Source organism: Ranitomeya imitator, chromosome 8, assembly GCF_032444005.1.
Source record: "Ranitomeya imitator isolate aRanImi1 chromosome 8, aRanImi1.pri, whole genome shotgun sequence".
In the NCBI taxonomy this organism is placed as follows: domain Eukaryota; kingdom Metazoa; phylum Chordata; class Amphibia; order Anura; family Dendrobatidae; genus Ranitomeya; species Ranitomeya imitator.
Window position 1 is genome coordinate 202,798,345 of NC_091289.1, and position 13,892 is coordinate 202,812,236.

The following is a 13,892-nucleotide window of genomic DNA, read 5'->3' on the forward strand; positions in this document are numbered from 1 at the left end:
CGGTGTTTTTGGACAGTCCCAAAAACAATGAAAAATATCAGCTGGGGAATGTAAGCATTTAGGGCAGGGAAAAATCACCTGAGGGGGACATTTTAGATTTAATCTCTGGGGAGATATGTGCTCTATGGAATATCATGAGAGTCATGGTTATGTAGCTATCATACGGTAACATAGAGTTAATACGTAGAGTGGCTTACAAGACGTCCTTTACCTGACAGTCGGTTAGTTGAGATAGCCATCTCCCCGGGCCCGGTGAAGAGCCTGACCACTGAATGGAAGGTTTCAGTGACTTGTATACAAAACTCAAAGAGTAATTCCCCGCGTGAGCTTTAATGGAGATTAGGTTTAGAGGGTGCACTCTAACGTCGTCCGGAATATCCCGCAGTATCGAGCCTACATAGTGTCTAACTTGAGTAATAATAAAGTTATCTCCCACCAGGATTGGGTATTTAAAGACAGTGTCTTCCAAAGTGAGAGGACATTGATTGTCCGCCAACATGTCACATGTCTACATCCATTATTCCCAAGCACACGATCGATGGGAGGCTGCCTGCCCTGTAGAGAGGAGGGATTGCGTCGGAAGGGAAGAAACACCGAGATATGGGGGTCAAGTCCAGTAATTCGTCTAGCATGGCGCCCTCCCAAGATTACTGACCACAGTAGGGGGTTATCCCTAATCTACACTGGGACCTGGGCTTGTAGGTGGATCAGAGCAGGGAGACTAAAAGGTCTACACATCGCCTCATCTCTTAAGGTACCTTCACACATAACGATATTGTTAACGATATCGTTGCTATTTGTGACGTAGCAACGATATCGTTAATGAAATCGTTCTGTGTGACAGCGACCAACGATCAGGCCCCTGCTGGGAGATCGTTGGTCGCTCAACAAAGTCCAGAACTTTATTTCGTCGCTGGACTCCCTGGAGACATCGCTGGATCGGCGTGTGTGACACCGATCCAGCGATGTCTTCACTGGTAACCAGGGTAAACATCGGGTAACTAAGCGCAGGGCCGCGCTTAGTAACCCGATGTTTACCCTGGTTACCATGCTAAAAGTAGAAAAAAACAAACACTAGATACTTACCTACCGCTGTCTGTCCTCCAGCGCTGCGCTCTGCACTCCTCCTCCTGTACTGGCGGTGACGTCACCGCTCTGCTTTCCGGCTCACAGTCAGTACAGGAGGAGTGCAGAGAAGCAGAGCGCAGCGCTGGAGGACAGACAGCGGTAGGTAAGTATCTAGTGTTTGGTTTTTTTTACTTTTAGCATGGTATCCAGGGTAAACATCGGGTTACTAAGCGCCCGATGTTTACCCTGGTTACCGGCATCGTTGGTCGCTGGAGAGCGGTCTGTGTGACAGCTCTCCAGCGACCAAACAGCGACGCTGCAGCGATCCGAATCGTTGTCGGTATCGCTGCAGCGTCGCTTAATGTGAAGGGGCCTTTAGATTATTGGTGAAGCGGGTGAAGGCATAGATCCAGTCCAGGGAGTGGTGGGAAATAGCTGCTATACTACGGTATATAGGTGTAGATTAGGGAGATTAAGGCCACCTAGGGATTTAGCCGCAGCTTAAAAATACTAATTCGAGAGTCCCAATTTAAGCCCCAAATAAATTGACGGAAGACTTTTGCTAAACGCCTGTCATCAGCTTTAGATAATAGAACCAGCAGCATCTGTAAGGGAAAAAAGCATTTTAGGGAAAGAGATCATTTTATTCAGATGGGCATTGCCCACAAAGGACAGTTTAAGAGATTTCCAGGATTGTATTTCCTGTACAACCGCAGAGATGAAGGGTCGAACATTCAGTTTATAAATGTCATGGGGGTTTGAGGTAGGTAGACCGAAGAAAATGCAAGGAGTCTCTCCACCGAAAAAGGAAAGTGAACGACCACCTTTCTGAGCAGCTTTGAAGATGGCTGCAATGTATTTTTTGAGTAGAGATCAATGAAACACATTATGGATCCTAAAATGAGCGGCAAAGCAAGGACTGATGAACCTGGGACACATTTTCCAAGAGGGAACATTCAACTTAATGTTCTTTGAGGATAACCAAACCAAGTCACCAAAACACAGGTCCAGACACACCAAATGTCTCTGATCAGCCACACTCTTATATTTAGACCCCATCTTCCTCAAATTATGAGTAACCCCTTGCCACACAGACATAATAGATGATGAAAACCGTTCCTACCAAGGTATTTCAGAAGAACGATTCCTATTAACTGAACTGTGGATGAAACTCGTACGCCCCCAAAATCGGGGGACTTACCAGTAGACTCATGACAATGATCATTTACGGCAAATTCATCTAGAGGTAAGTAGGTAACCCAATCCTCCAGATACACATACACAAAACACCTAAGTTAAGTCTCAAGATTCTGGTTCACCTGTTCAGTCGCCCATTAGACTGCAGGTGAAATGCTGAAGAGAACAACAGGTGGATCTCCAAATGGGTGCAAAACGCCCTCGAAAAGTTGGAAATAAATTGCAACCACCCAACAGAAACAATATTGTTAGCAATCCTATGTACTTTTACAATCTCACTGATGAAAATTTGCGTCAAGGTCTTGGCATTCAATAAAGCGGGTAGTGCAATGAAATGTGACATTTTACCGAACTTGTCCACCATCACCAAAATAACAGTATTCCCTGCCGATATGGGTAAATCAGTGATAAAATCGACCGATAAGTGAGTCCAAGGCCTACTGGGAATCTCCAATGGTCGAAGAGAGCCCGACGGACAAATATCCTCCTTAGGCCGGGGTCACACTAGCGAGTTTATGGACGTATGAGAGGCGCAGAAAATACGGATTGCACACGGACCAATGATTTTCTATGCCCCAGCTCCTATCTGCTGTATTTTACGCATCTGTATTATACGGTATTGTATGGCCGTAGGAAATCGCAGCATGCTGCGTTTGTCAGCGTACTGTGCAAAAAATCTGCCAATGAAAGTCAATGGGGGCAAGAAAAATACGGATCACACACGGACCAGCAGTGTGACTTGTGAGAAATACGCAGCGGTGTTAGAGAGAAAAGCCGGTAATTCAGTGCAGTGTACAGTAACATCACACTGACAGGTTAGAATAGAATAGGTAGAATAAATGTGTACACATAGAATAGGTATATATATACATATATATGTCAGTGAGACACATATGTATATATATTATTATTTCATACAGCGCTAGATAGGAGAGAAGCCGGTAATTCAATTACCGGCTTTTGCTATCTCCTTCCTAAACCCGACATGATATGTGACATGATTACATACAGTAAACCATCTCATATCACCATTTTTTTTGCATATTCCACACTACTAACGTGGGCTCCCGCACAATTTTCTCCGCCAGAGTAGTAAAGCCAGTGACTGAGGGTAGATATTAATAGCCTGGAGAGGGTCCACGGTTATTGGCCCCCCCCCGGCTAAAAACATCTGCCCCCAGCCACCCCAGAATAGGCGCATCTTCCAGATGTGCCTTTTCTGGGGTGGCTGGGGGCAGATGTTTTTAGCCGGGGGGGGGGGGGGCAATAACCGTGGACCCTCTCCAGGCTATTAATATCTGTCCTCAGTCACTGGCTTTACTACTCTGGCGGAGAAAATTGCGCGGGAGCCTATGTCAGTTTTTTCTACGATTTAACCCTTTATTTTAACAGCTAGAGCACCTTAATTTTGCAAAAAAAAAATGGCGCCAGAAAGCGCGGACTGTGCAGGCACCAATTCCAGGAGCAGGGGGGCATTTAGGAACCGTAAACAGGGGACACGGTGGACACGATCCCGCCCTCATGATGCTGTGGCAGTTCATGCCACAGCAATTTCTTACTTAGGCCACCTGATTCCGGGCCATGAATGTCCCCCTGCTCCTGGAATCGGCGCCTGCGCAGTCCGCGTTTTCCGGTGCCATTTTCTTGGATACTGCAGTGTGGCACCACATATTGTGAGATACGCACACGTTTACTCAGGTTCTATTTTATACGAGCACCATATCACAACATGGCAGCAACACATACCAGGATGGGGACGTAGGATGACAGCAGCACATCACAAAACAGGGGCGCAGCACATGACATAATGACAACATGCAGACGCACAAAACAGGATAAGAGCACAGGATAGGGGCTGCACATGACAGAAAATGAGCGCAGGATAAGAGCAGCACATACCAGGATGGGGACCATATACCAATATAAATGCTCGCCACCCGGGCGTAGAACGGGTTCAATAGCTAGTATATGTATCTATCTATATATATATATATATATACACAGTATATATCTTTTTACGATTATTTGAGCCCATGGATCCCTTGTATAGCCGTATGTCGGTTTTGCAAGCCAGGGAGAAAATCTCGCAGTACGGATGCCATACGGATTACATACGGAGGATGCCATGCGCAAAATACGCTGACACACCCTGCCTACCGAGGAGATACGGACCACTATTTGGGGAACATTTCTGAGTATTACGCCCAGAAAAAACGGACCGTATTTTCATATGCTGAGTGTGACCCCGGCCTTAGTGTTCTTGTTCCCCGGCCTATAGGTAACAAAAAAGTTAAACCTGGTGTGAAGATCTGAGGTTGTGGGTTAAAATAAACACCTAGGCAGGTTAACGATGCAGTTCAATTTACGACTTGTGTCCACGGTTATGCAACAGCTGCAGCTGCTATATTGTCCACGGTTATGCAACAAATCCACATTGATGGCCAAAAAGTTGCTCAGTGTGAAGCTACCTTTAAGGTACCGTCGCACTCAACAACGAGAACGACAGCGATCCGTAACATTGCAGCGTCCTGGATAGCGATCTCGTTGTGTTTGACACGCAGCAGCGATCTGGATCCCGCTGTGACATCGCTGGTCGGAGCTAGAAGTCCAGAACTTTATTTGGTCGCTAGATCGGCGTGTATCATCGTGTTTGACATCAAAAGCAACGACGCCAGCAACGTTTTACATGGAGCGAGAACGATAAGTGAGTCGCCGTTACGTCACTGCATCGCTCCTGCATCGTTCTGGAGTTGCCGTGTTTGACATCTCTACAGTGACCTAAACAGCGACGCTGCAGTGATCTAGTTTAGGTCGGATCGTTGTCTAGATAGCTGCAGCGTCGCTAAATGTGACGGTACCTTTAGGCCTATAGCATACTATAGGATTAGTAATGCATAGGGTCTTATAGAGGCCTCTCCATCACTAAGCCGTGGGCTTGATGTCACCGGACAATACAAAGGTGACATCAACCCCACAAAAATAAACCCCACTTGTCACCGCTACAGGACAAGTGGGAAGAGGCAAAGTGCCAGAAAAGGCTTATCTAACAGATGCGCATTTTCTGGGCAGCTGCGGGCTGCTGTTTTTAGACTGGGGGGCCTATATCAATGGCCCCTTAGCAGTCAGAGCCCCCATATGTGAGTTTTAGCAAGGCTGGTTGTCAAAAAAGGGGGGACCCTATGCCGTTTTTTAAATGATTTATTTAAATAATTAAAAAAACAGCAGGGGGACCCCTCTATTCTTGATAACCAGCCTTGCAGAAGCTGACAGTGGGGGTTGCAGCCACCAGCTGTGAGTTTTGTCTGGTTGGTTCAATAAAATATGGGGGAACCCATGCTGGGTTTTTCATTCATCTGCACCTACTGTCACTGTTATTAGCGGCAGCAGGTGTGGGATGATGGGAGTAAGAGTCCCAAAAGCCATCACCTGCTGTCGTTCGGACTTTAATATAACACATATAATATATAACAATATATTGCCGTCAGAGCAGAGGAGAATGATGAGAGCTGGCTTCAGGACCAGCCGCCAGGGAACAGCGCTTACTTTAGTGCTTCTTACCCAGTATCACACATCCGTGAACTGTACGTGTCTACACGGACCCATTGACTTGTATGGGTCCGTATGATCTGTGCAGCTGCACAAAAACGGACACGTCTATGTGTGTGTCACTCGGACACACGGTCCGTGAAAAAACACAGATATGTGCACAGGACCCATTCATTTGAAAGGGTCTAGGTGTGTCAGTGTCTCCGGTACGTGTGAAAACTGTCACCACAAGTACCAGAGACACTGATGTGTGAAACCAGCCTTATATAGATGTACAACGCTCACCTGGCAGAGTGTACGGGGTACAGGGTGGTACGGGGTACAGGGCGGTGCGGGGAGTGTGTGTTATATAGATGTACATCGCTCACCTGGCGGAGTGTACGGGGTACAGGGCGGAGCGAGCAGCGTGTATTATATAGATGTACATCGCTCACCTGGCGGAGTGTACGGGGTACAGGGCGGAGCGAGCAGCGTGTATTATATAGATGTACATCGCTCACCTGGCGGAGTGTACGGGGTACAGGGCGGAGCGAGCAGCGTGTATTATATAGATGTACATCGCTCACCTGGCGGAGTGTACGGGGTACAGGGCGGAGCGAGCAGCGTGTATTATATAGATGTACATCGCTCACCTGGCGGAGTGTACGGGGTACAGGGCGGAGCGAGCAGCGTGTATTATATAGATGTACATCGCTCACCTGGCGGAGTGTACGGGGTACAGGGCGGAGCGAGCAGCGTGTATTATATAGATGTACATCGCTCACCTGGCGGAGTGTACGGGGTACAGGGCGGAGCGAGCAGCGTGTATTATATAGATGTACATCGCTCACCTGGCGGAGTGTACGGGGTACAGGGCGGAGCGAGCAGCGTGTATTATATAGATGTACATCGCTCACCTGGCGGAGTGTACGGGGTACAGGGCGGAGCGAGCAGCGTGTATTATATAGATGTACATCGCTCACCTGGCGGAGTGTACGGGGTACAGGGCGGAGCGAGCAGCGTGTATTATATAGATGTACATCGCTCACCTGGCGGAGTGTACGGGGTACAGGGCGGAGCGAGCAGCGTGTATTATATAGATGTACATCGCTCACCTGGCGGAGTGTACGGGGTACAGGGCGGAGCGAGCAGCGTGTATTATATAGATGTACATCGCTCACCTGGCGGAGTGTACGGGGTACAGGGCGGAGCGAGCAGCGTGTATTATATAGATGTACATCGCTCACCTGGCGGAGTGTACGGGGTACAGGGCGGAGCGAGCAGCGTGTATTATATAGATGTACATCGCTCACCTGGCGGAGTGTACGGATTTACACTCCCTCGACTATAAACCTAATCTAGTTATTAGACCCGCAGATAAGGGGCACGTGGTAATTCTAGAGACGGAGAACTCAGCGAGTCTCTCTGATTCCGTCCACCTGCGAGGTCTTGAGATCCCACACCGTTGTATTTGGCCACTTTGGAGACTTTTCTTAGCAAAACTCTCAGTGGTCATTTAATCTGCAAGAATGTGTTTGCCTTCCTGCCCCCCGATACCCCACACCAGCGACATTGTCCTCTTCACCCTTGTGGGGTCGCCCGCTCGTACTGGTGTAGATGCGCTCAGTCATAACTCAAGCGTCTACCCGGATGAAATCCTCGGCCCCCTGTTGGCGGAGTGTGATGACCCCCGCTGCGCGCACTCACCTCCGCATGTAAGTCTAAGCTGAGGTCAACGGCCGCTTCTCCCAAGATCCTTTTCACCTCGGCTCTCTCACTCGGGGCCACCTGGACCTCCACCAGTCTCCATAGCGATGGCGGGGGCCCCAGGAGTTCCCCATAACCGCTGTCCTGATCGCTGATTGGCTGCAGCATGATGGATTCTGTGCATGTTCCACATCCAGGCGCAATGCTCTGCAGAATACAGTAACAAGGATGTCAGCACCTGCAGGACGACCGAGGGGCTCTAGGTGGGAGAGTAATGTAGGGTGTGACCTGCAGGCCCCCGACGTCGCCTGCATGGGGGCAGACAGTTCTCACTGATTGTTTCGGCACCAATACTCAGTCACAAATTTCAAAAAACTGACCGTCACATACAAACATAGACTAAGTGTGAACAGGTGCTGAACCTGGAGTCACCAACTCGCACACAGTCAAATAAATAAGGCAGCACTCTGCAGCGCCAAAACCTGCAAACATGAAAACTGAACTGCATTACTGCACTAGAAATATGAAAAATTGAGAAAGTTTAGTGCATAAATTGGCCAATTCATGTGTACCTGGTAGCCACGATAAGGCATTTCTCGTTTACCAGGACCTGACAATGCCTGTCCTCTCTGAGAATAAACGTCTTCATCTGAATGGGACCTAATGTGAGTCCTCTCTGACTAGAATCTCTCTGTGGAGGGTGGTGGTCCTGCTGTGATTAAAATCACCTGTGGCTAAGAGGCGGAGCGCTCAGTCAGAAGGCTAAAGATGCAAGGTTTAGGCGCTACAGTGCGCTCCTCATTTCACCCAAAACTCCGTCACAGCGCGGTCAGAAAATACACAAAAATAATCTGAGTGAGGCCGAAGCACCAAAATCACCGGGACAGCGTGAACAGCCTCCCACAACAAGGACAGCCTCCCACAACGAGAACAGCCTCCCACAACACGAACGCAGACAGCCTCCCACAACGAGAGCAGCCTCCCACAACACGAACGCAGACAGCCTCCCACAACGAGAACAGCCTCCCACAACACGAACGCAGACAGCCTCCCACAACGAGAGCAGCCTCCCACAACGAGGACAGCCTCCCACAACGAGGACAGCCTCCCACAACGAGAACAGCCTCCCACAACGAGGACAGCCTCCCACAACGAGAACAGCCTCCCACAACGAGGACAGCCTCCCACAACGAGAACAGCCTCCCACAACGAGAACAGCCTTCCACAACGAGAACAGCCTCCCACAACAAGGACAGCCTCCCACAACGAGAACAGCCTTCCACAACGAGAACAGCCTCCCACAACGAGGACAGCCTCCCACAACGAGAACAGCCTCCCACAACGAGGACAGCCTCCCACAACGAGAACAGCCTCCCACAACGAGGACAGCCTCCCACAACGAGAACAGCCTCCCACAACGAGGACAGCCTCCCACAATGAGGACAGCCTCCCACAACGAGAACAGCCTCCCACAACGAGGACAGCCTCCCACAACAAGGACAGCCTCCCACAACAAGGACAGCCTCCCACAACGAGAACAACCTCCCACAACAAGGACAGCCTCCCACAACGAGGACAGCCTCCCACAACAAGGACAGCCTCCCACAACACAGACCGTGCTGCCTGCAGTCACACACCTCAGTCTCCACACAAGATGCGGCAGCAGCGTCCGGCCATCGGCACCATGATGTCTTCTCAGTGTGCAGCAGTCACAATGGCGGAATGTACGGAGGAGAACTACAAGAACCAGAGGAGACACCGCGCTACACTGAGCAAATGTCAGAGAACAGGGAACACAGCGAGCGGTATAACGAGACCTCACCTGCCCGTATCCAGGAAACAAGGCTGTAACTATGGAAACTCGGCCACGCCCATCCACAGCACCGCCTCTATATCCTGTATATATATATACTGCACAGTACCACCTCTATATCCTGTATATATATATATACTGTACAGTACCACCTCTATATCCTGTATATATACACTGCACAGTACCACCTCTATATCCTGTATATATATACTGCACAGTACCACCTCTATATCCTGTATATATATACTGCACAGTACCACCTCTATATCCTGTATATATATATATACTGCACAGTACCACCTCTATATCCTGTATATATATACTGCACAGTACCACCTCTATATCCTGTATATATACACTGCACAGTACCACCTCTATATCCTGTATATATATACTGCACAGTACCACCTCTATATCCTGTATATATATATACTGCACAGTACCACCTCTATATCCTGTATATATACACTGCACAGTACCACTCCTCCTGTATATATACACTGCACAGTACCACCTCTATATCCTGTATATATATACTGCACAGTACCACCTCTATATCCTGTATATATATACTGCACAGTACCACCTCTATATCCTGTATATATATACACTGCACAGTACCACCTCTATATCCTGTATATATACACTGCACAGTACCACCTCTATATCCTGTATATATATACTGCACAGTACCACCTCTATATCCTGTATATATATACTGCACAGTACCACCTCTATATCCTGTATATATATATATACTGTACAGTACCACCTCTATATCCTGTATATATACACTGCACAGTACCACTCCTCCTGTATATATACACTGCACAGTACCACCTCTATATCCTGTATATATATACTGCACAGTACCACCTCTATATCCTGTATATATATACTGCACAGTACCACCTCTATATCCTGTATATATATACACTGCACAGTACCACCTCTATATCCTGTATATATATATATACTGTACAGTACCACCTCTATATCCTGTATATATATACACTGCACAGTACCACCTCTATATCCTGTATATATATATATACTGTACAGTACCACCTCTATATCCTGTATATATACACTGCACAGTACCACCTCTATATCCTGTATATATATATATATATACTGCACAGTACCACCTCTATATCCTGTATATATATATACTGCACAGTACCACCTCTATATCCTGTATATATATATATATACTGCACAGTACCACCTCTATATCCTGTATATATATATACTGCACAGTACCACCTCTATATCCTGTATATATATACTGCACAGCACCACCTCTATATCCTGTATATATATATATACTGCACAGTACCACCTCTATATCCTGTATATATATACACTGCACAGTACCACCTCTATATCCTGTATATATACACTGCACAGTACCACCTCTATATCCTGTATATATATATATATATACTGCACAGTACCACCTCTATATCCTGTATATATATATACTGCACAGTACCACCTCTATATCCTGTATATATATACTGCACAGCACCACCTCTATATCCTGTATATATATATATATACTGCACAGTACCACCTCTATATCCTGTATATATATATACTGCACAGTACCACCTCTATATCCTGTATATATATACTGCACAGCACCACCTCTATATCCTGTATATATATATATATACTGCACAGTACCACCTCTATATCCTGTATATATATATACTGCACAGTACCACCTCAATATCCTGTATATATATATATATACTGCACAGTACCACCTCTATATCCTGTATATATATACTGCACAGTACCACCTCTATATCCTGTATATATATACTGCACAGTACCACCTCTATATCCTGTATATATATACACTGCACAGTACCACCTCTATATCCTGTATATATATACTGCACAGTACCACCTCTATATCCTGTATATATATATATATACTGCACAGTACCACCTCTATATCCTGTATATATATACTGCACAGTACCACCTCTATATCCTGTATATATATACTGCACAGTACCACCTCTATATCCTGTATATATATACACTGCACAGTACCACCTCTATATCCTGTATATATATACTGCACAGTACCACCTCTATATCCTGTATATATATATATATACTGCACAGTACCACCTCTATATCCTGTATATATATATACTGCACAGTACCACCTCAATATCCTGTATATATATATATATACTGCACAGTACCACCTCTATATCCTGTATATATATACTGCACAGTACCACCTCTATATCCTGTATATATATACTGCACAGTACCACCTCTATATCCTGTATATATATACACTGCACAGTACCACCTCTATATCCTGTATATATACTGCACAGTACCACCTCTATATCCTGTATATATATACACTGCACAGTACCACCTCTATATCCTGTATATATATACTGCACAGTACCACCTCTATATCCTGTATATATATATACTGCACAGTACCACCTCTATATCCTGTATATATATACTGCACAGTACCACCTCTATATCCTGTATATATATACTGCACAGTACCACCTCTATATCCTGTATATATATACTGCACAGTACCACCTCTATATCCTGTATATATATACACTGCACAGTACCACCTCTATATCCTGTATATATATATACTGCACAGTACCACCTCTATATCCTGTATATATATACTGCACAGTACCACCTCTATATCCTGTATATATATATACACTGCACAGTACCACCTCTATATCCTGTATATATATATACTGCACAGTACCACCTCTATATCCTGTATATATATACTGCACAGTACCACCTCTATATCCTGTATATATACACTGCACAGTACCACCTCTATATCCTGTATATATATATATACTGCACAGTACCACCTCTATATCCTGTATATATACACTGCACAGTACCACCTCTATATCCTGTATATATACACTGCACAGTACCACCTCTATATCCTGTATATATATACTGCACAGTACCACCTCTATATCCTGTATATATACACTGCACAGTACCACCTCTATATCCTGTATATATATATACTGCACAGTACCACCTCTATATCCTGTATATATACACTGCACAGTACCACCTCTATATCCTGTATATATATACTGCACAGTACCACCTCTATATCCTGTATATATACACTGCACAGTACCACCTCTATATCCTGTATATATATATACTGCACAGTACCACCTCTATATCCTGTATATATATATACTGCACAGTACCACCTCTATATCCTGTATATATATACTGCACAGTATCACCTCTATATCCTGTATATATATATACTGCACAGTACCACCTCTATATCCTGTATATATATATACTGCACAGTACCACCTCTATATCCTGTATATATACACTGCACAGTACCACCTCTATATCCTGTATATATATATACTGCACAGTACCACCTCTATATCCTGTATATATATATACTGCACAGTATCACCTCTATATCCTGTATATATACACTGCACAGTACCACCTCTATATCCTGTATATATATATATACTGCACAGTACCACCTCTATATCCTGTATATATATACTGCACAGTACCACCTCTATATCCTGTATATATATACTGCACAGTACCACCTCTATATCCTGTATATATATACACTGCACAGTACCACCTCTATATCCTGTATATATATACTGCACAGTACCACTTCTATATCCTGTATATATATACTGCACAGTACCACCTCTATATCCTGTATATATATATATACTGCACAGTACCACCTCTATATCCTGTATATATATATACTGCACAGTACCACCTCTATATCCTGTATATATACACTGCACAGTACCACCTCTATATCCTGTATATATATACTGCACAGTACCACCTCTATATCCTGTATATATATATACTGCACAGTACCACCTCTATATCCTGTATATATACACTGCACAGTACCACCTCTATATCCTGTATATATACACTGCACAGTACCACCTCTATATCCTGTATATATATACTGCACAGTACCACCTCTATATCCTGTATATATATATACTGCACAGTACCACCTCTATATCCTGTATATATAAACTGCACAGTACCACCTCTATATCCTGTATATATACACTGCACAGTACCACCTCTATATCCTGTATATATATATACTGCACAGTACCACCTCTATATCCTGTATATATATACTGCACAGTACCACCTCTATATCCTGTATATATATATACTGCACAGTACCACCTCTATATCCTGTATATATATACTGCACAGTACCACCTCTATATCCTGTATATATATATACTGCACAGTACCACCTCTATATCCTGTATATATATATATATACACTGCACAGTACCACCTCTATATCCTGTATATATATATATATACACTGCACAGTACCACCTCTATATCCTGTATATATATATATACTGCACAGTACCACCTCTATATCCTGTATATATATATATACTGCACAGTACCACCTCTATATCCTGTATATATATACTGCACAGTACCATCTCTATATCCTGTATATATATACTGCACAGTACCACCTCTATAT

At 44.9% G+C, this 13,892-nt stretch overlaps 1 protein-coding gene across 3 annotated transcripts in view; it reads right to left on the minus strand.

Annotated features, from left to right (window-relative positions):
* CCDC24 (coiled-coil domain containing 24) overlaps positions 1 to 9,340 on the minus strand; it is a 117,203-nt gene extending 107,863 nt beyond the window's left edge. Inside the window, exons 1-2 of one of the 3 annotated variants that reach the window (XM_069735858.1) lie at positions 9,320 to 9,340; positions 7,498 to 7,704 (exon numbers count right to left, since the gene is read on the minus strand). In XM_069735858.1, the coding sequence (XP_069591959.1) occupies positions 7,498 to 7,665 (168 nt within the window). In that variant the 5' untranslated portion in view covers positions 7,666 to 7,704; positions 9,320 to 9,340. The other 2 variants (XM_069735857.1, XM_069735856.1) reach the window with 2 other exon arrangements.
* Between the last annotated feature and the right edge of the window lie 4,552 nt (positions 9,341 to 13,892).